The sequence below is a fragment of the Glycine soja genome, chromosome 9, assembly GCF_004193775.1.
Source record: "Glycine soja cultivar W05 chromosome 9, ASM419377v2, whole genome shotgun sequence".
In the NCBI taxonomy this organism is placed as follows: Eukaryota; Viridiplantae; Streptophyta; class Magnoliopsida; order Fabales; family Fabaceae; genus Glycine; species Glycine soja.
In genome coordinates, this window is record NC_041010.1 from 42,889,876 (window position 1) to 42,916,253 (window position 26,378).

General features: G+C 35.6%; 3 protein-coding genes across 5 annotated transcripts; 2 read left to right on the forward strand and 1 right to left on the reverse strand.

Annotated features, from left to right (window-relative positions):
- The first annotated feature begins 389 nt into the window (after positions 1-389).
- LOC114425756 (protein IQ-DOMAIN 14-like) lies at positions 390-4,025 on the forward strand. Of its 3 annotated transcripts, none has more exons than XM_028392712.1 (6): positions 390-926; positions 1,250-1,442; positions 1,516-1,866; positions 2,356-2,574; positions 3,000-3,131; positions 3,223-4,025. In XM_028392712.1, the coding sequence occupies exons 2-6, from the start codon at positions 1,365-1,367 to the stop codon at positions 3,850-3,852; spliced, it is 1,410 nt and encodes a 469-aa protein (XP_028248513.1). In that variant the 5' UTR covers positions 390-926; positions 1,250-1,364; the 3' UTR covers positions 3,853-4,025. The 3 variants fall into 3 exon arrangements, with proteins under 3 accessions (XP_028248513.1, XP_028248511.1, XP_028248514.1); XM_028392710.1 differs by having other exon boundaries at positions 1,324-1,442; XM_028392713.1 differs by having other exon boundaries at positions 391-926; positions 1,324-1,439.
- A 4,819-nt stretch (positions 4,026-8,844) lies between these two features.
- LOC114368518 lies at positions 8,845-9,743 on the reverse strand. The gene is made up of 3 exons (XM_028325751.1): positions 9,561-9,743; positions 9,140-9,285; positions 8,845-9,001 (listed from the first exon to the last, which is right to left on the reverse strand). The coding sequence occupies exons 1-3, from the start codon at positions 9,741-9,743 to the stop codon at positions 8,845-8,847; spliced, it is 486 nt and encodes a 161-aa protein (XP_028181552.1).
- Positions 9,744-16,294: 6,551 nt separating this feature from the next.
- Positions 16,295-19,297, forward strand: LOC114425863 (cytokinin dehydrogenase 6-like). The gene is made up of 6 exons (XM_028392826.1): positions 16,295-16,821; positions 16,944-17,172; positions 17,315-17,442; positions 17,549-17,809; positions 18,112-18,374; positions 18,472-19,297. Exons 1-6 carry the CDS (start codon positions 16,420-16,422, stop codon positions 18,791-18,793), a joined length of 1,605 nt encoding a protein of 534 aa, XP_028248627.1. The 5' UTR covers positions 16,295-16,419; the 3' UTR covers positions 18,794-19,297.
- The last annotated feature ends 7,081 nt before the right edge of the window (positions 19,298-26,378 follow it).

Consider the following 26,378-nt stretch of genomic DNA (forward strand, 5'->3'; position numbering starts at 1 on the left):
CACATCTGTGTAGTTGATTTGACTACTCTGCACACATGGCTACCTGTTCAGGATGAAAAATATCAAGTGGTGAGTGTACATATATATATAAGTGTTACTCTCTACGGTTCCTTTTACGTACATACAAAAGCAAGCTGAATTTATGCTTAGGCCAAAGGTATATATATGATATAAGGATATGACAAGTGGTGCAAAGCAATGCCATACATATCTTGAGATATCTCTATCTCTATTTCTCTGTATTTTTGGTAGTCATACGTGTACCACATAAGGTCATGACTATACTACCCTCCATCAGCTAATTGACGAACACATGAAAATGAAGGGTAGTTATTCCTTGGTATTTCATGATTATATCAAAGCTCAATGATGGACAGTGCTGTCATTTCAAACCCAACAGACATATGAACATGTCTGCTACAGTGTGAAAAAAGAGAGATGGAGAGAAAATAAAAACGGGAGGGCCCCATGAAGCTTACTAAGAGGAATTGCTAATGAGAACAAAGTGGCTATGCTTTTATCCCGAGCAATGCTTGTTCTTGCTTGGAGACCCCACATTTTGGAACAGGAGAAACTCATCGTGAAGATATGGAAAATTTGTGAATGATTACAGTTGCACCCACATAAAAAGTCATATCCACTCCACAAGAGGTTTTCAGTGATAGGAATAGGAGAATTTTCTGCTCCTCAAGAGGAAAGAAATAAAGAGTCTTGGTATTTGTGCACATTCACTGATGAAATCCAGCCAAAGTTGCACGTTCTTGGTTTTGGTAACTGATATTATAAAGAATGTTTGCTGGTTCCAAGGCTATTCCATCTGAATTTAATGAATGACAGCACTGCACTTGTTCCAATGCACCAAGTTCTCTGAAACGGTGGCTCTTGTCCTTTTTCTTTTATTATTTTTATGGGATTTCAAAAATTGGGTAAGTAGTAATTAACTTGGATCTCACTCCAAATCTGCATTACATTCCTCATGTAGAATTTCCAACTATCTTGGCTTGGGTGCATTCATGTTTAACACTACTTTGCTCCAAAATCAAGGTTCTGATACATGTACATGTGTTTATGTTTGGCCTTTGCTGTCACTACTTATTCACATAAGAATCTTAATCTATGACAAGTTCTGCAAATTGTTTCGTCTTTTTGGACACGTCTAACGTTTAAGTTGTACAATTACATGACTTAAATAAATCAATGCCTGCTCACTAACCAATCGTACGTTTCACACATCTACTTTTGATGTTAGATGTTTGGAATTAGATAACCACAAGCTTATCATCTTTGTGTATAAGAGGATGATGCTTATGGGCAATTTTTCAGATCACGGACATTGAAGTTGACCTATGTGGTGATTTTCTTAAATGGCCAAAAAGAAGAGCTGGTTTAGTCTGGTGAAGAGGCTCTTTATATGGGACACACATTCCACACAAGATAAGGTGGTAAGTCTTAAACTCTTAAGCCTTTAACTTGGATTCTGTTTCTCATGAGACAAAAAAAAACTTTTTTATTCAGAAGGAGAAAAGAAGGAAATGGATATTTGGAAGGCTAAAGAGCAAGAGAATACCTTCAATTAAAGCTCCACTACCATCAAAAGAAACAATACTAAGTGAAGCAGAGGAAGAACAGAGCAAGCATGCTTTAACAGTGGCCATTGCCTCAGCAGCAGCTGCTGAAGCTGCTGTTACTGTTGCTCATGCTGCTGCGGAGGTTGTTCGCCTCACTGGGGAACGCAAGGAAAACTCAGAAGAATCTCAACCTGTTAAAACTAGGAATGGTGCTCCTCAATCCACATACCAGTGCCAGAGGGAGATTAAAGAATCTGCTGCCGCCATCAAAATTCAAACTGCATTTCGGGGTTACCTGGTGAGTTTGTCCAAGCCATTTTCTTTTGTTTGTGTCACCTTAAGACCTCTTTGCATAATCTTTACATTCACTGCTAAATTCCTCACTCGTGGATTCATATTAATATATTTATGCACCTCAGATTTAGGAGAAGTTAGACGAGAGAATTTCTACTAAAATCAAGTGTATCAATTGATTTTAATTTATGGAAATTCGCCTCTTTTCTATAAGTGCTCATGCAAAATTTTATCCAAACATGACTTTAATGACAGACACACTAAATGTGAATCAAGTATATGCTGAAATTTGTTAGAAATTAAAAGATTTCTCACAACATTTAGTGATTTCAAAAATTCAACTCAAAGAGAATAAAAGAAATAACGAAAATTGGCAACAAAGAAAAAAAAATCAAGTACTAGTAGTCATAGAAATTAATAAATGGAAGAAGAAACCAAGGTCAGCTACTTTGTCATTGTTTTCTCTTGTTCACTGACTGATAAGACATTACAGGCAAAGAAGGCTTTGAGGGCATTGAAGGGAATAGTGAAGCTTCAAGCTATCATTCGTGGCCGAGCAGTAAGACGCCAAGCTATGAGTACTCTTAAGTGCTTACAGTCCATTGTGAGTATCCAGTCACAGGTCTGTGCAAGGAGGCTCCAAATGGTTGAAGGGAGATGTGATTACTCTGAAAATGAAGACATGCAAGATTCTAAAGACAAAATAATTAGGGTGAGCGTCACAGGTCATTAGCTCTATAGTTCACATTGCAAACACAGTTCCATTAGCATACCCTCATTCTGCATTTTATCAATTATATTTTTCTCTCTCTCTTGTCGTTTATAAGAAAGAAAAAAAAAAACTGACCTCACATTTATTACAAGAAAATTAGTTAATTTTATTAAATTGTGTTATTGTAATTAAAAATTATTTTTTTAACTATTCTTAATTAAAACTTGATATCAAGTACAGATTTTATGAAAGGATATTTTAAACATAGTTTCGTACATAAAGCAAAAGTAAAAGTAGTTGAATTTTGTTTATATCTGAGAACAAAGAGATTGAACTTTTTTTTTCTTATAAAAGTGAACGGAGGGAGCAGCTGTTAATTAATCTTGTACAATTTAGAATTTGAAACATGGTTTTCTCATTTTCAGATGGACTCGAACAGTGAAAGAAAGTGGGATGAAAGCACTGTATTGAAGGAAGAGGTAGACACCTCCTGCACTAGCAAGAAAGAAACAATTCTCAAGAGAGAAAGAATAAAAGAATACTCATTTAACCATAGAGTATGCTCCTAGTCCTAGCTCTTTCATATTTTTATGTTTGGTTCTTTTGCCCATTAAGGATCTCAAACTAACCTACATAAACCCCTCTCAGAGGTCAGCAGAGTCAGAAAGAAGTAAGGTAAATGGAAGATGGAGGTACTGGCTAGAGCAGTGGGTAGATACACAACTTTCAAAGAGTAAAGAGCTTGAAGATTTAGACTCAGTTTTTAGCTCACATTCTAGGGCTGGGGAGGAATATGGAGGAAGACAACTTAAGCTGACAAGTATTAACAATCAGAGACAAAGTCCAGTTGAAGGATTGGATTCTCCTACACTTGGTTCAAGAAGATCTTTTCCTCATAGGAGGCAGTGTTCAGTGGGAGAAGACCACTCATTTTCAAGCTCTCCTGCAACTCCAGCATACATGGCTGCAACAGAATCAGCAAAAGCAAAAGCAAGATCAACAAGCTCCCCAAAAATAAGGACTGGGGGGAATGTGGACATGAACTCTGATAGCTATTCACCATGCAAGAAAAAGCTATCAATTTCATCTTCTATTAACAGTGAAGTGCTTAATAGTGGTAGGATGGGCAAGCTCAGTAGTAGTAACCAGCAGCAAAGATCTCCAAGCTTTAAGGGCCTTTCAGTGCCTATAAAATCAAGCAGAACTACTATCAAGGATCTCAGTATTAATTCAGATTGCTCACTGCCTAATTGGGATCGACAAGCTTCCTTCAAATGAATCTATGAATGCTCATGTTACTCTTGCTTGCATTAACACAATTCCTTGTATCATGTGAAGGCTTCAAAGCAAGAACTGTTTATAACTATGTATGATTATACTTTATGCTATTGGATGTTATTTTGGTTGGGAATTGAGCATTAATGTGACATAAAGTAGTTAATTCCTTGATACATTAGGGGACCGTTTGTTTATATTTATTTTTATTTTGAAAACAAGGTTGGGTCTGCACATTGGGGTCCCCTAACATGCATCAAGCCTAACTTGGATGATTGGTTGTATGCTCTAAAGCTTTATCAGACTCGTTTTTCAAACTAGTTCTTTTTTTCATGGTTTACAATTTATTATAATATTTTTTTTTAATTTTAAAAAATTAATAATATCTTTATTCCTAGCCTGAAAATTTGAGCATCTAAAATAACTATAGTTGTAACTTGGAAGAATAGGTCTGGCCAGTCAATTGGCCTGGAATATTGGTTACTCAACTTAAGAGATATTTTTGGAATGATCATTTTCATGGCTTTAATCTAAAAATTAAACATCCAAAAACCAAAACTTGTTTACTTTTAACAAATGAATATATGCTTCACTTCTTCTAGTCATAGTCTAACCCAGTTAGTAGGATAAAAAAACCATCTCTCTCTTTCGAGCAGTTTTAAAGGGTTATTGTGTTATTCTTTAATAAAAAGTTTTGTCTCTGTAATTAATATCTTTATTGAGTATTTTTTAAAACTGTTTTCTGTTTTTAAAAAAGAATTAAAAAAACTTGCTTCATAAGAGTAAAATCATTTTTAAAATTAAAATCCGGGAACACTATAGTGTTGTTTTAGTTTTTTTACTTTCATTTTTATAGTATTCATTTTTCTTACAATTTTACATTTTCTTCCCTTCTAGTATTTTTTTAAAAATTATTTTGTGAAATAGTTTTTAAACACTAAAAACAAAAACATAATAAAACATACCCTATCGTACTTAAGTTTTGTTTTCTCTTTCTCTTTGATCTTTGAAAATCAGCTTTTTTATGTTCCTTCAAACATCAACAAATGAATTGATATTCGATTTGATAGACAAACAAGGAGGAAGTTCACCGTGCGAAAGTTTTTTATAACCCTTAGATCTATTAACTTTTATTAAAACGATTGAGATTTTTTTTTTTCTTTGTCTTTCCCAATTTGTTCCCTTCTCTCTCACCCCTGTTCCCTTCTATCTTCACCGCGAACCCAGTAAATCCCACCATGAACCGTAAAGTAGACTGCAAACCACCTCAAATCGCATCACAGAAATGGCGAAACTTCCGCCGACTGTCCCGTGCCTCCGCAGCCACCGAAGCCAAAAGTGAAGGAGGTGCGCAAGATTGACCGTCGGAACGGGGGAGTCTACTCAGATTTGTTTCAATCGACGACGAATATTGGGAAAAGAGATCTGTGATAGGACTTCTTTAGATCTGGAAGATGATTGCCCCGCACTTTTTGGAATTTTTTGGCCATTCCGAAAGCCAAAATCTATAATCACTTCAGAATGTTATTTTACATTATTGATTAATCATTCCGGAAGCTAAAAAAAGAAGGTGCGAGAAGCAACTTAGAGATGCAGGAAACAAAACCCATTCTTTGACTATTCATGGCTATATAAAACCTTGAGTTACGGAGCAAAAAAAGGTATTGAGCCTGTACACCCACTAATTCTATTATTCTTATTTCTTCCATTATTCTTCGTATACATGTAAATATATTATTGATGCTGTATTAAGAATTGAGCTAGCAGTTAGAGGAATAAAGTTATTAGTTACTTTTGTTTGTTTGCTCAAGTTAGCTAGTCAGTTGCCAAATTGGCCACTGATGACTGATATATAAACAATGTATCTCTCTCGATATATATTTCCATCAATTTAAGTTCAGAATCCCAAATTCAGGCACTCTCAGAATCCTACATATCAAAGAAGAAGCAATGTCCGTTAATAACCTTCCTTCTTGGGTCTCCAGAATTTTTCCAAGCAGGTACAAATGCATTTGGAGTAGCAAATGAACCTGCTTGAAGTGGTTCTCTACCTCAATATGCGAAAACTGCTGCACCAATAGCTGTGAGATTCGTGAAGCTTTTTAAGAGTTGAAAATATCTACACCCATTTCCCTTTTACCTAATTAATTAATATCATAGAAATCACACAATCTTAATATATATGGCTACTTATTTTTCATTGAAAGTCTTTTAATAAGTTTACACTGAAGAATTAATGCATAAAATTCGTACGTACTCTAGAGTTACAAAAACAGAGAAAAATAGTAATTAATAAAAAAATATCATAATCAAATTGAAGTAAAAGAATACATTAGTCCTCTAACAACTTGTAAATATAGAATATTTTTATATTGAATAACTAAGTATATTTATAACTACTCTACTTATAATCAAAGAGAGAATACAAGAGAGGTATATTTATAAGTTATCCTAAAGAAGCTGAAAACAACATGAGAATATAAAATTTTATACACTCTCTGAAACACTTAAACAAATACCTGTGTATGCAATAAGATAAATCCAATAAATAAATTATAAATAAACTCCTCTAAATAGACCATAAGAACAAAAATACATAAAACAAATTAAACACGTCTTATCGTGAAAAAATAGGATGTGTTGCCGACAATCTCCATTCTCAAGAAAAAGAAAAAAGTGAAATAGTTAAGAAAATAAGCAAGACACTTCAGTGTAACTATATAGTACATGCATAGATGAAAACATAATTTGTTTGACCATTCTTATTACACGTGGAATGCTAGCATGCGTTGGCTAAAATTTAGTGCTAAAATTTAGTGCTCAAGTCTTCGGTTCTATAGAACTTCCATGTTATCTAAAGTTACACGGTTGCACTTTGCAGTTTTGCACGAATAATTTGATGCTTTAACGCGAAGTTGTCCACCACTATGGTTGTGGCATGTGACTTTCAAGCATGGGTTCAACTCACGTATTGGCCGTTTGACTTAGACCTAACCAATATATTCCAAGCTTGCTCATGAGTTTTTATCAGACGAGCTAAATCCAACAACACGGCCCACAAACATTTAAGCAATATCATATATATACGAAATTGACTACCAACAAGTAATCATGTAGCAGTGAATTCGATTTTTTTTTAAGTAAAATCTTAAATTTGAAATTTTATGAATGAAAAAAATATAATTAAAAATGATTAATCAGATTTTTCAATGAAAATCAATTAATAATAAAACTAATGAACACTCTATATTAATTATATGATTAAAAAATATATATGAAATTGACTCATGAAGAAATATACTGGCCTATTGGAGGCTGCCTTTTAAGAAGTCTTTCCAAAGCAATATTATGTGTATAGTATTAAAGTAACATATCATTCTAGAGGGTCTTGGATCCAAGAAATTTACGCGTTGAAATTTAAGACGCTTACCAGTCACTACTGATTCCATTATTGTTCGAAAACGACATTAAGTTCTAGATCATTTATGCAACTTTTTAAAAATATGAATAAAATCAGAGTTTGAAAAGTTGAATTGATGGATTGGTCCGCCACTACTAACTAGGCTTCTTCTAGTATTCTACACTCTAGTTGCATGATAGACAACCACTCACTTTCTGGTCCATACTAACCAGGCATCGATGTCTAAACCTCGTGCTAATTAAAATGGCCTTGTCCACCCAAAACTATAACTTTTTTTTTTCTTCTTCTCAACTCTCTATGTCTAACAAATAATTGTGTATAATTCCAAACAATCACATGTTTGAGCAGAAAAAGCATTTTCAATTTTTTTTTTTGGAAAAATGTAAATTATATTAAACCCAAAATGATACAACAATAAACGGGGCATACCTCACAGCTAGAAAAAAATTAAAAGTCTTCATAATATAAGAAGGCTTATATCAAGATGTTAAAACAAATGCAACAGGTGCGCTTGTCTATACATAAGAAACTTAATCTTGTTAATAACCTTTATTACAGAAAATTAATAATCTTCAAAAATCAGCTTGTTCCTAGACAGTCAGATACAATAGACTGTAATTGCTATAGTCCGACAACGAAATTTTTCTTGAACACCTGATGTGGATCTGCCCCCAATTAAAGAGTCAGTAATTGCACTGCAAAGAAGTGAAACGTCTGCGGAAAGAAGCCATATCACAAATGTGAGCCCAAACTTGGAAAGATTTCCTGCAAGAAAAGAACAAATGAGCATTTGACTTAACCTCATTTGAACATAAAGGGTAGAGGGAACCCTTGTTCAAAAAAGCAGTTTTGTCAAGAGTAAGTAATCGGTTCCTTTTAGCAAGCCATAGAATGAAAGACATCTTAGGGGGGATTGCTGGGTTCCATATAACAGAACACCAACTAACAGTAGGCTTGGCACCTCTAATGTATTCATAGACTTTGCCAACAAGCAATTGTTCATTGGTGCTCCAAGATTGAATCCTCTTTTTGGCCTCTTTCGTACTTTACTCTTTGGAGATAATAAAGTCTCTTATTTGAATAATTTTCTTTATCAAAATTGAATATGATGAAGAAGTATTGTAATTCCACACATCGCTCCCTCTGAAATAGTAATGGTGAACCCACAGAGAATCTTTCTTATAATGAAAGTCCCACAGGATACGAGAAAGAAGCACAAGGTTTCAGTCCTTGAGATTAAAAAGGCCTAAACCTTTTTTTTTTCGAAGAACAAACTACTGACCAAGCAACCAAGGGCTTGTTTTTGCCAATATCCGCTTTGCCCCAAGAAAATTACGGCACGAAGCGTTCATCCGGTCCAGAATTGATTGAGGCAAAGGAAAAATCCCCATCCATAAATTCATAATTCCTTGAATAACTGCTCTGATAAACTCTAGCTTACCTGCATAAGATAAAAACTTCCTGCTCCATCCCTGAATCAGGCCAGTAATCTTGGAAAGCAAGGGAGCATAGTGGCATACATTTAATCTAGATGATAAAATGGGAACACCCAAGTATCTAAAAGGGAAGTCACCCTAGCTAAATCCAGTAAGCTGCTGAATATGAGAAAGCTTATGAGGCCTAATACCGGTTGAGTATATGGCAGATTTATCAGAGCTAATGGAAAGCCCTGAAACCCTACAGAAGTGCTGAAGCTTGGCAAACATAGTTGACACAGAAGGGATATCTCCTCTAGATAGAAGCATAATATCATATGCAAAAGTCAAATGAGATAGCTAAATACCTGCACAATTGGGATGAAATTTAAAATTGGCATCATCCTTGAGACTGCTCATATCTCTGGAAAAGTACTCCAAACAAAGCACAAACAGATAAGGGGAGAAAGGATCCCCTTGTCTAAGACTTCGCTGCCCTTTGAAGTGGCCATAAATGGATCCATTGACTGCCACACTAAAGGAAGTGGAAGAAACGCATTCCATGATCCAAGTACAGAACTGGGCTGGGAAGCCAATGGACTTAAGCATCCAATCCAAGAATTCCCAAGAAATGGAATCATAAGTTTTATGCAAGTCAATTTTCAGGAGGCATCTCGGAGAGGATCTTTTCTATGCGTATTTGCGCAAAATCTCTTGAACTAGGAAGATGTTGTCCATCATCTTTCTGTTCTTAATGAAGGCAGTTTGAGTTTTCCCAATAATAGTCTCAAGCATTGGGGCTATGCGGTTGACAGAATTTTAGACACAATCTTGTATAACAAATTACAACAAGATATGGGTATAAAATGGTTCACCTGGGAGGCCTGATCATGCTTAGGAATAAGCACAATAATAGCATGGTTGATCTGCTTTAAAATTTTTCCAGTTGTAAAGAATTCATTAACCGCCTCAAAGATATCATCACCAATGATATTCCAAGCCTTCTTGAAGAATAAAACATTGAAACCATCTGGCCCTTGAGCTTTATTGTTATCCATCACAGAAATAACGTTCCAAACTTCTTGCTTAGAAGTAGGACAAAGTAAGACTGCAAAGCAATCAGTGGGAACCTTAGGACCCCTGTTGCAAATCGAAATGGAAGGAGTTTGGGTTAGCTCATGAGCACTAAACAAATTGCTAAAGTGATTCACAAAAGCAAGGACAATTTCCTCTTGGGAGGAAGTGTTATGCCCATCCTCTAGCCTTATGGCAGTAATAAATCGGTTGTATCTGTTGCGCTTGATTAAAACATGAAAAAATTTGGAGCATTTATCAGCCTGCAGGAGATATATATTTTTGATGAGCTGAGCGAACTTTATAGACTCCGGTCTCTAGTGCGGTTTGCCAGAGCAAGAAGGGAATGATCCTGGAAATTTTATTTTAGAGAATTAAGTATACTGTTATATTCAGCCTCAGTTAGCTCCACTTGATTGGAGATGTTGCCGAACTTCTGTTTAAAAAAGATTCTTCAAGAGATTTAATGCGAAGAGACAATGCACATTTAGTCAACATATATAGTCCAGTTTGAATATATAGTCTAATCAGTTTCCAAGGAAATAATGAACCAACATTACTCATATTTTTACAGTCATATTCTCAGGCAGCGTTAACTTCTTGTTTCTAACACGTAGCTGTTAATATAATTAGAACATTCATTCATTGATCTATGAGAACTTCCTGAAAAGATAATTAAACCATAAAAAAATATGGAATATCAAAGTGATTTTCTCTATGATACTAAAAATATCTACAATACATAATTAATTATAATTTTATGAGTCTAATAATTATAATTTCACATAAATTTAAACACTTATATATAAAATTCATTTCAATGTTAAAATTACTAAAGTAAATGATTAACTTAATTTTCTTGATCTTACGATACTTAAAAAATATTTTATTTATTATATAACCAACATCATATCATATATTCTCGTAACGTTAATTAAAATTAAATAACTTATATAAATACTCTTTAAAAATATTCTAATTCAACATAAATTAAATACAGGTGGATCAGCTAAACAAGATAGATATACATTACATACACAAGATAACAAAATGTTAAACATATAAATAAGATACTGGTTAATATGCTGTCATACATGACTATAACAGAGGATAAATATGTTGTCCTATCAATAACAGAACACGTTCTAAATGGAAATGTAACGACAAACCAAAGGTGGAAAGGTGGTGACATTCGTAAATGGCAAACAGATCATTTCGCTTCATCTGATGAGTAAGTATTGTATTTTATAATTGCTGGGGGAAAAAGTATTAATGCATTACGTTAAAAAAATGGATAAAAGATTTGTTCTGAACCTTACTAAAGCTATTTAGGCTCGAATAAGTAAATAAATAAAAAAAGAAAATAACCTATGCGTTACAGGTTTGCACCTCTAAACACTAAACACAAATCATCACTTATAATATAAGTTAATTTTTATATAATTATCTTAGAAGTTATGCGTACTAATGATAATTTTTTATTGATAATATAAAATTTTTTAGATTAATTATTTTCTTGCGTGAGTGATAGCACTTTGAGACTAATCCTGTAATTTGCGGTATCCATTGTTAACAAATTATATACATATATGACCCGAGGATTTGCATATCCATACAAGTTTTAGTGCTTAATTAGTATAGAAAAGCTCTCCTCTAAAAAAATAAAAAATAAAATATAGGAATGCTCTCGAGTTCTTAGAGGCGTTAGACCTCGGTCAGCTATAATCAAACTTGATAATATTAAATCATCATCACCAAACACACGCAAAAAAAAAAAAAAAAGATCACGTGATTCTTAATTAATTTTCTTGCAAATACTGACTCTTAATTATATTTTAAATTTGTTTCGAATATTCTTGTCTCAATTGAACTGGTGTTGAATAATATTAAAGATAAATTAGAAAAATTAGTGGTATTTTGATAAATATTTGTTATGCTAGCTAGCTAAAATTAATTAATTTTACTCCATTTTGATTTCCCTTATATAATTTATTTTTTAACAAAATCTTGAAATTAGCTTTTAATATTGGAATGAAAAATTAGAAATATTTATTTCTTTTCAAAGTTTCTTTCCTTACAGCCTACTTGAATTTTGGACATATGTTGAAGTGGCTAGCGGGGGCCTCCAGGTTCATGGTGAGTTCCACGCATGATATACACATTTCGATGCAACGAGGATAACAAAGACATATATATGGGCAGGAAAAAAATTACATAAGACAAAATGCAAAGAGAGGACACATAAAAATTGTATAGCCAGACTTTCAAAATTCTTTTTTTTGAATCTTTCGAAACTCGTTTAAGTTCCCACCAAGGAGGAATGGAAGGAGATGTTGATACTTATGGTTAGTATATTTGCGTTTGGTACGATATTTAATAATTGTTTAAAATCTATATGAAACATCTACGAATATGAAATTTTAACTTATAAATATCCTACAATATTCTCGTATTTTAATAAGATGCAAGCAAATTAAATTAAAGCATTTGGCAAAGTGAAATACCTGACATTCAAATGTAACCACGCCAACAAAACCAATTATATTATTGCCACACGTTGAGTGGTCGGTTTTTAGTTAGTTAGTTATTAGTCCGTTAATTTATATATATATATATATATATATATATATATATATATATATATAAAGTTTTTTTGTCTAAGTATTTAATATTGATTAAATTAAATTAACTCCGTGTCAATTGATATTAGCATTCTATGGTATTTTTTCCCCTTACTTTTACATTATATGTCATAAGATATGTTTGTTGCTTGTCATGTAAGTGGTCATTCGTTCCCTTTCTTCTTCCTCTTTTCTTCCTCTTTACGCTATATATACCATTGTCCTCCCCCAGATCACCTTCCTCAATGGAGCCTTCAGTCCCCTTTTTCATTTTCATATGGTAGTGATAGAGTTGGTATGCAACAATATCATTTTAATTTTTTTTTTAATATATGTCTAGATCTATTCCAGAGGAACAACGTTGACCCTTGCATTTAGCATGGAAAACATGCTCAAAGTGACAATTGCATCAATGAGCCTCATAAGGACAAACACAATCCTATTTTCGAACCATTCAAATTAAATCACATTTCTTAACAAGGAGAAATTTCAATCTATGCTTGAAGTGATAGTCTCAATTTAGTAATATTTTAAACCATTTTCCCCATCTAATATTTATATATTTTTAAGAATATTTTGAATATATTATATCAATTATTATAACCAAATGATATTTTTTTTGCAATATAATCTTTCTTGGAAAGTTAAAATATAATTGTGAACTCATTAAAATATTTGAGATATCAATAAATAAGAGTGTTATTAAAAATATAATTAACCCTATCTTAATTTTTTTTATAATAACAAGTATTTTAAGTAAAATTAAAATATTTAGAAAAGATATAATTTGAGACGAAACTTTAGCATACATATGCGAGAACTCTTGTTAGTTCTTTTAGGTGGAAGGATGCGATATTTTTAATAAATTTATTAAAAATTATAACATTATAAATTAAATATGAAGTGAAGCCTCCATATATTTTTGTGATTTCAACTAATTTCAGTTAATTAACAGGAGAATGTATGTAAAAAAATTATGTTAAAAATGTGTTGTTAACATTTTTCTTTATCATAATGCGTAAATATTGTTAATGAGGAATGAATTTTTTAGTCCTAATCTTATTTGTCTTATGCGTTTACAAAACTAATTAAAGATTTTTATTTTATAATTTGACAAAGAGACTTGTGGATTCTATGTTGGTGATGATAATTGGTGAACTTTACTCACAATAACAATGGGTAAGAATGGATTTAACATTAGTATTTTAATCTCATATGTTTGGGATACGACAAGGAGACATCTGTTAAAGTGCGAGAAAGTGGGATATGAAATATGATAAGAATAAATTATTAATCTAATGGTTTTGATGATTTATCTAAATTCTAAATTATGTGTCCTATGGATCCGTCTAAATACAATCCTTACTCCACATAGCAAGATAATGAGAGCTGAAAGCACCGTTATGTGACATTGTAATTTATTTGCAAATATTAACATTTGTCCGTGAGAAATTTCTGGGTACTATGGAACAAAATGAAACTGATGTGGCATTCTTGTCTTATTTTGTTAATTAAATGATTTAACGAGGGGATGATAATGGAATTTGTAAGAGATAATCGCCGCCCGTGGATTGTGAAACATGACAATTGTTCAGTCTTTTGAGATTTTACACTGCCTAAAAGGTCATTCTGCTCTCCAAAATCTAAGCATCAATGGGCACTGAAAGCCCCATGATGTGGCTATCAATCACTATACGTGTCTTGATAATTACTCTACTAATATAACAATTATTTATTTTCTTTATTGATGATACTCGGTTTCCTTCTATAAAGCAAGTCATCAAAAGGATTATTAGATTAGGTTTTCCTCCACAGATGAGAAGACTATGTCAATTGCGTTAACATTTTCACACTAGAGACTACTACTAGCCATGCCCTATAATAACTCTCTGCCCGAGTCAAATTCTAACAGCCTTAATCTATTATTTATAATGGCAACCAAAGACGATTTTTAAAAAAATTAAATCTTGATTGAAATATGTGCATGAACATTGAGGTCGCCTGTATGTCTTTAAAATGTAATATGATTAATGTCTTTTTCATACCAACGAACCCTTTAATAGATTCTGTGTATACTTTCAACACACGAAAAACGAGTTTCTCCACTATCCTCCCAATGAGGAAGCCGTCAAATACCAAAACAGGGATATGTATCCATAGTCCTTTTATTCAGTTGAATATAGGTTATGTACATATAATGAATCCATGATTCTAATTCGAATGGTCTTATTATATTTGATATGGAACCGATGCAGTATTCCAAATGTTGTAGAAGAACAAAGGAGTGGCTAATAATATTTAATAATTTTATCAACTATTAAATTCTTCTGAAAATTTAACCGACCAACTTTAGTTGAAGAATCTGAATTTACATTCACTTGAAATAATGTAGCGTTGGTAAGTAAATATAATATAAATATAAAGAAAGAGGAACCAAAAATATAGTAATATAAGTATATAACTAGCCTAGAATTAAAAAAAAAATTAACTTAAGGTTAACATAATAGGATAAGATTTCATTATATTCATATGAGTGAGAACAATCTATTCAGTAGGATAATCTGTGCTTGATTTTCATCGTATGTAAAATTTTATTGGATAAGTAGCAATCACGTGTTAGGAGCGAATTAATCTCTTAACTAATGAATTGAGTTGATTTCTCTCAAAAAGAGAAAAAAGAATCCACAAAAATTAAAAAGAATATTCACTAAGAGGAAGGAATTGAAAGAGAAGAAGAGAGAAAGCTGTAACAACACCATCAATTATTGCGTTTATGTTTCTTTCTGAAAAACACGAGACATGGATCCTGCAGCCTACAGGCTATTGCCCATTGGTGTATGTTTCCTAGAGGGAGCAATGGAGGTTTTTTCCCATTGGTGACCCAATATAATTTGAACAGAAGATCACGAAAAGCATTTTTGCCAATCTAATGAAGTGACAAATTGATTTGGCCATAATAGATGCAAGATGGCACTCTATGAATTAAGCTGCAAAAATCCTCATCGGACCAAGATACATGAAAAAGGATAAAGTTATAGTAGTAGTACTAGCATATATCAGAGTAAAAATACCCACCCGAATAAAAAATGAAGAAAGTATAGACAAGAGAATCACTCGAGACTTGTCCAATAGCTTGGTACTAAAGATTCGACAGAATAGATATAGCAGTGGTAGTTGTGCATACTTGAGCAGATATTAAAGTGTAAGTAGCAATGTTGTGTTTCATTTGTTTCCCATTTGCTCTTCTTTGATGGATGGCCTACACAAGAGAAGAGGTCCCTAGCTACATGACAAACGAATGAATGAAGACTTCACGTGTCTCATGGACCAACACATACCCCACCAACAATTCATCTCTCCCTCTCTAATGAATTCAAATCACCCCGCAAGTCCTTCTCATCCAATCTAATAGCAGGATACGCGATGTTTACATTCCGACAATAGTGGACTCAGTACCAACACCATAAAAAAAAATAAACAACTAGTTATGTGTCCATAGGGGCAAAAGAAAAAGAAATACGCACTACTGTGGAAAGAAGAAAAAAAGCAATAAGGACTTATTTCTATATCCGGAAAAAGCATATATCCTTAAATTGGTTAATGAACAAAAACTTGAAACATGTCTTTCCTTCATGTTTTTGTTGTAACTTATAACATAACATGTAATTGTTTGTGGTTACCACTGTTTGGAAAAAGTTGAAGATTTGTGAGATCTCTCATTGATGTTACTTTTCCTCTTCAACTTGGCTTCTGTGTCACTGTACATGTGATGCCTTTGGCGTCTCTCTTCCTTCCAAGTAAGCAGTCCACATACGCATTCTCCTCGTATCGTATGTCATAAGTCATGACTGATCAACAATGCTACGTTGACCAAGCCACCACCCACAAACTCCTTTAAATTCTGGCCCAAACCCTTAAGTTCCTGCATTCTCCAATCCATCACTTTCTCCTTTTCCTCGTGTTCACAAAATCACGCTGCTTAATTATTCCTTCAACTACCATCATATCATACCTTCTCAACAGAAAAATAAAAATAAAAATGAGATACATCCTTGGAGAACACAACATTCTGTTCCTCAAAAGCTTCGCCTTCACGATATTATTCCTTAGTTGCATAGCCATTCGGCTTAACTTGTGTCTTTCCAGCATCCCTTCTTCACTGAAATCAATTCCCCTTGAAGGGCATTTAAAACTTGATCAAGTTAGCCTAAGCCATGCAGCAAGGGACTTTGGCAACAGGTACCAATATAATCCAATGGCAGTGCTGCAACCAGAATCAGTTTCTGATATTGTAGCCACCATAAGGCATATCTGGCTGATGGGTCCTGGCTCCCACCTCACCATTGCAGCGAAGGGCCACGGCCACTCGCTGCAGGGTCAGGCTCAAGCCCATGGAGGACTTGTGATCAACATGGAATCACTCAAGGTCCCAGAAATGCAGGTATATCGCTAAATATTAATTGTTAATCGTTAATTTTTTGTTAGCTAGGCAATCAAATCCACAATCTTTTCCTCTCTTCCTTCTTCTTATACAACCAAACTAACCTTATAACTCCAATGCAGATACATGTTGATGAGGGAAACAAGTCTCCTCCATACGTGGATGTCTCAGGTGGCGAGTTGTGGATAAACATATTGCATGAGACTCTAAGATACGGCTTGGCGCCAAGATCGTGGACAGACTACCTGCATCTCACAGTTGGTGGCACTCTCTCCAACGCTGGTGTCAGTGGTCAGACATTTAGGCATGGTCCCCAGATAAGTAATGTACAGCAGCTCGAGATTGTTACAGGTTTGTGAAAAAGAGAATGAATAATAATTGTTTGTCTTTTCTGAATAATAATTCATTTGATACTGGCTGCATATAAGTTTTCTAATAAAGAATTTTTTTCCCCTACTTTGATGAGTAAAACATGGTCAATGAATGGATGCAGGAACAGGGGAGGTGTTGAACTGTTCCGCGGAGAATAATGGGGATCTCTTTCATGGTGTTCTAGGGGGGCTTGGCCAATTTGGCATTATAACCCGGGCAAGAATTGTCCTAGAACCAGCACCTACCATGGTAATGCATCACTCATCAGTGACTATACGAAAACAAGCTTCTTCTTTTTTTTGGTTTTAATGTGTGCTTTGGGTCATGACTGAAAATTTTCTATTTATTGGAACAGGTAAAATGGATTAGAGTGCTGTACTCAGATTTCACAGCATTCACAAGAGACCAAGAGAGGTTAATATCTGCAGAAAAGACTTTTGACTACATTGAAGGATTTGTGATAATAAACAGAACTGGTCTTCTAAATAACTGGCGATTATCCTTCAACCCACGAGACCCGGTCCAAGCTAGTCATTTCAAGTCGGATGGAAGAACTCTCTTCTGCCTTGAAATGGCCAAATACTTTAACGTGGAAGAAATCGATGCAGCAAATCAGGTGAGGCCAGCAACACTCAATCTAATAGATTTTTTTGAAAATAAAGGGATAATTAACTCCAATGTTTTAAAATATGAGACCGTGGGTTGCAACATCAAAGTTTTCTAACTCTTTGCGACCCGAATTGAGACTATGTCGATAGCATTTGTCTATGATTTGCCCGTGATATCAACAAACACGACCAAACCACATGCGACTGCGACCTATATTTAAAACCTTGATTAACTCATTAGTGATAATCTTTCTTTAGGAAAGAAAATAAAAGAGGCTAAATCAACCGTATCTCACTTTTGTGTGTGCAGGAAGTTGAGGAACATTTGTCCCGTTTAAGCTACATCCCATCAACTCTTTTTTCAACAGAAGTCACATTTGTAGATTTCTTAGACAGGGTGCACATATCCGAGGTCAAGTTGCGTTCAAAAGGCTTGTGGGATGTTCCACATCCATGGCTCAATCTTCTAATACCCAAAAGCCAAATACTCAACTTTGCACAAGTCGTCTTCGGGAACATCCTATCAGAAACTAGCAACGGCCCCGTCCTTATCTACCCAGTAAACAAATCAAAGTAATGAATGGTTCAGAAAAAAATATATTATTAACTCTAGAAACAAATATTTTAGCCGTCAATATTTTTTAATTGACATGTTTTGTTTTGTTTGCAGGTGGGACAACAGAACTTCTGTTGTGATTCCAGAGGAAGATATTTTCTACTTAGTGGCATTTCTTACATCTGCAGTTCCATCTTCAAATGGAACTGATGGCCTAGAACACATACTAAGTCAGAACAAAAGAATATTAGAATTCTGTGAAAGAGCACAACTTGGAGTGAAGCAGTATTTGCCCCACTACAACACACAGCAAGAATGGAGGGCCCATTTTGGTCCTCAATGGGAGACTTTTCTGCAGAGAAAGTCCGTTTATGATCCATTAGCAATACTCGCCCCTGGCCAACGTATATTTCAAAAAGCAATAACCTTCTCATGACCACATTTTTATTATTAATTATTAAAAATCTGAAAAAAAAAAGAGAAGAAAAGTCCTTCATGGCATGTGCCAAAATGAAAAAAAAATGTTATATGATCCAGACAGGTTTTGACATTGACCATACAGAATGCAATTGCAAAGGAAGAAGGTTCATTGATAGTAGAGAAAAAGAGGGAGAAAAAGAGATTACAAAATGATGACTGGTGAGATTTGTATGCCTTGCAGGTTAATGAGGAAAGTTGTCAGTGTATGTAGGTATGTACCATTACTGATGGAAAAATTGCCTTACGTGCTGAGTGTAGCACCAAGGCAGCAGGGTCCGGCTGAGATTAGATCAACAAAACACATTAATCATTGTAGGGTTTCCAAAGAACTTATAAATATTATCAGCGCTAGAGCCAATGTATAGTACTATCAATTTTGTAAACACTCCCTTATTTGTTCTCTGTCTCACATGTATCCAAATTCATTAAGATTATAATTAAATACAGATATTTATGCATCCACCACAAAAAGATATCAATACGTTCGCAACAAATACAGATAAGATGATATATAATGCTGAGTAACAAATACTACTATTCTAGAAAATTGCGGAAAATGATATAAAAATGGGTATGCCTACCCTGAAGGATGATCAATATCAGTCCACGGCAATCTATAACTTACTGCCAGTGATAGTATGTGAGAGCAGATACGACATAGTGATGCCATATATCCATATCACTGAAAATAAGGTGTGTGTGTGTGTGTGTTTTGGTGATATATAATTGATAAACTAAAAAATAAAATCGTAGCATTAGTACAATTATACACTCATAAATCATGGTCTACTTCTTGCACAAAAGCAACCATTCATGAAAAATGTGATAAATAACTAACAACAACAAAGTTTGTTTTTAGGTTTTAACCTCTGCTCTTTTGGCTGCACTTTGTCTAAATGAAGCAACATAAGTCAACTCATCAGTGAAGGCAGAACTAATCTAGTGTGTTTTTGCTACTGTCAGAATAAGAACAATATGGGCATAATTAGGAACCACAGCCACTGGTGGCTTGTCAAGGGAATTAATGGCAAAAAAAATACTAAAAAGTGAAATTATTTCTTAAACCTAGTCCCTACCATATTCTTAATTTTGAAGTTATGCACGTTCATGTCATAATACTACTGGAAATCATTAAACGTTTTGCGATTTTATTATCCCTGCTGCTTTTCAACTACTTCCAGTGGGGTATATTTTCCCTTATTTGGTTATAAAAATGCATAATTGTTCCCATCACTAAAAAGGAAAAGATCTATTAAAAAGTTAACTGAAAAAGGGAGAAATGTGTTACTGTTCAAGAGATTCCATCATAGTGTGTCAGAATTAGAGGGGGAATGATATTTGGTTGCTTCTAGACCATTTCCATTGTTCACTTGAATACACATCACACCCAGTGAAAGTTGCACCACATGCATATCACCTTCATTGCTCCAGAATGTTTTGGCTCAAAAAGCTTGCTTCTGGATTCTGGTTTTGAACCACTCACCAGACAACCACACAAAATGGACTAAAGTTATCTCACCAAATAGTAAAGCTCAACCTTTCCACGTAGATGAGACCACAATGCATCGGTTCAGAAGATTTGCTGCTGGCTTGGAATTAAATTGAAAGCATTCAAAAAGAGCTACATAGATGACCATAGTTACAAATAAAAAAAGCAAAGCATTGACATATCTTTTAAAGAAAAAGACCCATTTTTTATAAGATATGTACGAAAGGAAAGTTGAAGATAAATGTACAAGTTGTTTTATGTGTCCTATGAATGTCTGTCGTCGCCTTTATGGTAGTAAAACTAGTCCAATTAGCAAGTTATCTTTTGCATCTGCATGAATATTAAATTTGAAATTAATAAACACCATATATGAAGTTTGAAACTGTAACAAATAGCTTTTTAAGTGCGCAAATCGTTTACCTTATACCGCATGTAGTTTCTTGATATGGCCAATTATTACAGTTGCTTATTGGAGGATAATACACAGAAAAGAAAAGCAAGGGTGGGGAGGACCATCTGCATAAAGCACCTTGTAATCAAGAACCAACTAGTGCCAGATTGGTAGGTACATCTTTAATAATTATTCAGGACAAGAATCTTAATGTATATAAAAGCAAAATATAGGATGCATATCAAAAAGAAAAACAAAAAACCGGATCATATAGCTAGGTAGCATTTTTGATAAACTGTTAAAAGAAAAAAAAAAAGCATGCTAATAATAATATGATTTCTATTTTATATATGGCATTTTAAAAATAAAATAGAGTTATATATCTATCGAACTTGGAGTGTTAAAAGGTGGTAGATATTTTGATTCGACTGAAAATGGTGGAACCAAATTAAGAGAATAGAATAGAACAAAATATTTTATTTTGTTTTGTTGGCACGTGAAATAATATCATAGTTTTATAACTCCCCTCAAAATGGTAATGGACCGGACATAGGTAGTCCCTACCAATTATGGAAGACAAGAAAGAATCTATTGATCAATGGGAATTTTATGGGCTGACAGACAGCTGAGCATATGATATGGAAGTTGTCTCTTAAATGTTATATCGGGTCCAGATTCCAGTAATGAGTACATGGAAACTATATTGTACAAGATTCAACCACTGTACACTGTGATGTAACCTTTAAATTCAAATCACTAAAAACAAATAAATACTACTTGAGTTCATGGTTCAGACACCATAGCGAAAATCAACCAAATTTCTTAGATAGCATTTGAAATCCAGACACAGCACTTTTGGCAGCATAAACAAGAATAAATGCAAACTCCGAAGTCCGAACAAGAGTTTGGTCACCAATAATATCTTGTCTTTTTATATTGATTTTTTGTTTTCTTTTTGAGAATGAGTCCTTTAATTACAATGATATTACAATTGAATTACCAGAAATCACATTACGATACTCACTGTTCCATCTGAGAGTTGTTGAAATTTCACATAATTAATTTGCTAGTAAAAAGGTATATAATTCATGAGTATGCAAAGAGGGCCCATTGAGGTTCTTTTTTACAAGTGACACGAACCTGTCCAGCAAGTTGGAAGATATATGTATACTAAGCGGTGTAAGAATTAAGCTTGCTTGTTTAGTTGTTTTGCTTAATTAGCTTCCCATTAAGGTGTGTTTGTTTGCTTGGATCTTGGGGGGGGGTTGTTAGAAAGAGAGAGAGGAAGATATGATAAAATTATCAATTTTTTCATTATTTGAAAGCAGAAATGGAAAAGAAGGAAATAATGTTAAATGTTTTATGGGTCTCACGTATAAAATTATTTCCTCCATAGTAAAGCATGAAATTGGGAAGAAAGAAGTGTAACATTTATCTTTTTTAGTTTTGAAAAATTAAATAAAACTTCTATAAAATAATAAATATTTTTTTTGAGTAAAAAATAATATAATTAATTTTTAATTAAGTTAATTATTTTAATTAGTATAAAATGTTTTTTATTATTTTATTTATTTATTTTCACCTACTTTTCTACTCGGCCACATAAGAAAAAAATTTCCAATTTCTATCTATTCATTTAAATAACACATAAAGAAAACTAATCTACTCCCTGTTGTTGTTGCCTTTAAGTTTTGCCCTCCCTGTGACTCTATTTTTTAACTTACGGCCAGCTTTAACAGGATTACTATTTGAGGTTTTTTATATTAAGTTTTGTGAAAAGTATATCACCATGTATTGCATTCGTTGCTTCAAGAAGTAACTCAAAATGTGAAACTATTCTATTTATTAAATTTCTCCCTTACTTCCTTGCTACACTAGAACTCCACCTTCAAATTTCAAAGAATGATTTCATTGGATCCATTAAATTTCTCAATATTGAATTCACAAGTAGACATCTTGAACAACATCAAAATGAGCCCTGGAAACCTAGAGTCTTGATACACTTCTTGTGGCGTAGACAATTGTTATGGAGGCAGTAACACTACGCAAGCTCCACCAAAAGCAAGACCCAAAAGAAGGATATTGTTAACTAACTTGAGCTGAGCTGGCGCATCTTGTAGGGTCCACCACTACCGCACCACTATAGCCTTGTCTGTCATTTGTTTGTGCGTTTTCATTTTTGTTAGGATATGTTAGAACAGAATTACAAATTCTATTATTTCAATTATCTGCATAAATATAGCAGCCGTGTAATAAGGTAGGATATGAATGAAAATTTCCTTGAGTTTTCCCATCTTGTCTCTGGAGGTACTGGGCCTCGAAGTCAGCTTCTTTTCCATTGTGTAACAATTTGGTGCTTTCATTGAGCTCCAATGGCTGCCTTCCATGGCTACCATGCCAGCGCAAACCATCTCTTCCCACGACATCCTCTCTACACAGTCATCCATCAGCAACTATCTTTGTCGGAACTTCTACCTCTACCCCTACCATTAACCATGCCCGATCATTCCAGCCACCAAACCACCATGGACCGCCTTGAAGAGGTTGTGTACCACCTCACCCAGAATCTATCCACCATGACCACCAAGACTTTGGAGATGAACGCCAAGCTCGATGTCATCCTTGTCCGCCTATCCGCTTCCACACCCACTTTATCCCCTCCTAAATCACCCCCACCTGTGGAGACCATAATAATGGAACCATAGAACATAGACACCAACCTCTCCCATCTTAGCTTCAATTTCACCGCCATCGCGTTGTATGAAACATGACGACGTTTAGTGTTAGCTTGATTCTTCATGGCTAGTTGAACCTTATGCAGGCGTGTGGTCAGAGATTTCCATAGGTCCTACCTTGAAGTCAGAAGACTATCAACTGCCTCAACAGTGGGTGACCCTTAAAGTAAGTGGCAAGAGATAGAGAGGGCTTGCCATATGTAGCTTCGAAAGGGGTGATGCCCGTGGTGGAGTGAGCGACGGTGTTGTAACACCATTCCGCAAGAGAAAGGAACTGGGACCATTTTGAAGGGGTGTCGTAGATGAAGCATCAAAGGTATTGCTCCAGTGTCCGATTCAACACTTCGTTCTAGTCGTCAGTCTCAGGGTGATATGCGGTACTCATGCGTAATTTGGTGCCGCTCAAAGTGAATAAATCATGCTAGAAGTGCCCTATGAAGATAGGGTCGTGATCAGAAACAAGGCTTCTGGGAAAACCATGATGTTTGCAAACAATATCGAGAAAAAGAAGTGCCACTTTGTTTGCTGTGTAGTGAGTAAGGAGGGCACCGAAATGAGCTCCCTTTGAGAAGCGATCAATGACTACCAGAACTGCAGTATAACCCTTAGAGGGAGGGAGACCAGTGATGAAATCCAGTGACAGGTCTTGCCATGGTGAAGTAGGAATAAGCAATGAGTGGAGCGGTCCCGTGGGTTCCTTAGGTTCATATTTGACTTGTTGGCAGGTGGTGCATTGTCGTATGAATTGCTTGACATCCGCACGCATGTTGGCCCAGTGGAAGTTCATCTGAAGTCGATGAAGGGTCTTCGCGAAACCCAAATGGCCACCAAGGGGAGTGGAATGAAACTCTTCCATCAACGGAACAATGAAAGGGTTCCCGGGTTCGAGCCACACTCTATCATTAAAGAATAATAGGCCATCGCGCGAATGAAAACCAGGGTGGGAACCAGGGTTCGAGGTGACTTGGGTGAGTTTGTGTTGAAATGGGGCGCTGGTGATAAAGTGGTCGCGCATGGCATCAAGGAAGACAAAATGGGGTACCGATAACAACATGCATTGGCCACTGGTGTTCTAGGGAGCCCTGGATAAAGCATCAGCAACAATATTGGATTTGTCGGACTTGTATTGAATGTTGTACTCGTACCCTAACAGCTTCGACAAGTACGTTTGTTGCTCTGACATTTGAATGACCTGATTCATGAGGTCCTTCAGACTTTTGTGATCGGTGAGGATGGTGAATGGATGGCCCAATAACTATTGCCTCCATTTGCGGACGACCATCGTAATTGCATGCAACTCACAAACATATATGGATGCAAGCTACAAGCATGGACAAAAAGCCTTGCTGAAGAAAGCCAAGGGGTGACCGTGTTGTGTTAGGACGGCGTCCATGGTTGTGCCAGACATATCCGTCTCAAGGGTGAACGGAATAGAGAAGTCTGGTAAAGACAATACCGGTGCCTGAGTCATTGCTCTCTTCAGGTTGTCGAAGGTTGATTGCGTATGAGGATCCCAATGGAAATTATCCTTCTAAAGAAGGGCAGTCAACGGCACGGCGAGGGCAACATATCCACGGATGAATTTGTGGTAAAATCCAGTTAAGCCGAGGAAGCCACGCAAGGCCTGAGGAGTGGTGGGAGTAGGCCAATTCACCATGGCTTCAATCTTGGAGGGGTTAGGAGCTACACCGCAGGCGGACACGATGTGACCCAAAAATTCAAGTTGTTGCTACGCAAATCGGCATTTAGATTTCTTAAGAAAGAATTATGTGTGGGAGAGACAATCAAACACCTACCGTAGATGGTCAATGTGATCGTCAAAGGACGGGCTATAGATGAGAATGTCGTCAAAAAACACAGCGACAAAGCGACAGAGGAACAACTTGAGGAGTTCATTCATGGTGGTCTGGAAGGTGAAGGGGGCATTACAAAGCCGAACGACATTACCTTGTATTCATAGTGGTCGTGGTGTGTTCGGAACGTCGTCTTGGCAACATTGTGATCGACCATTAAAATATGATGAAAGCCTTGGCGGAGGTTAAGCTTCGAGAACCATGTTGTAGAACCTAACTCGTCGATAAGCTCGTCTATGGTCAGCATCCGAAAACGGTCTTTAACCGTTAAAGCATTCAAGGCATGGTAATCGACACAAAATCGCCAGGTCCCGTCCTTCTTCTTCACTAACAGCACCGGTGAGGAGAACGGGCTGTGACTCAACTGAATGAGTCCTGAGGAAAGCATTTCGTTGAGCTGCTTCTCAATTTCTATTTTCTGGAAATGGGGGTAGCGTTATGGGCGGACGTTGACCGACGGGGTGTTGGGTAGAAGGTGGATTTGGTGGGTGATTGGCCGTAGCGAAGGAAGGGTGGTGGGTGGTTGAAATAAGTGGGAGTAATGGTGAAGGAGGTTGGTTATGGTGGGGTATGGTTAAGCTGGGGAAGGTTGGGTGGAAGGTGGGAAATGATGGGTAATGGAGATGTGGAAGAAAGCTGAGGCGGAGTGGGTTTGCAGTAAATGTCGGAATTGTAACGAGGAGACATCGATAGGAACTGTGGGTGCGTATGCCCGGAGAAGGATCGAACGACTATTGTATTCAAACTGCATGGTCAAAGAGGCATAGTCCGTAACAATGGGCCCGAGCTGTTGAAGCCATTGGATTCCGAGGACTATGTTGGCACCGCTAATCTGCACGACATGGAGGTCGACAGTGAATACCTAACCCTGGAGCAATAATGGAGTATAGGAGCAGATATGGTCGCAGGGAAGCACGGTACCATTAGCTATTGTTGCCTGCAAAGGGTTGGTCTGTGTTGTAGGCAACAGGAGGTGTTTGGCGATGCGAGACTGGATAAAATTATGAGTACTCCCACCATCGATGAGTACTGTCACGCGGAAATTGTGGATAAAGCCAAAGAGTCTGAGTGCC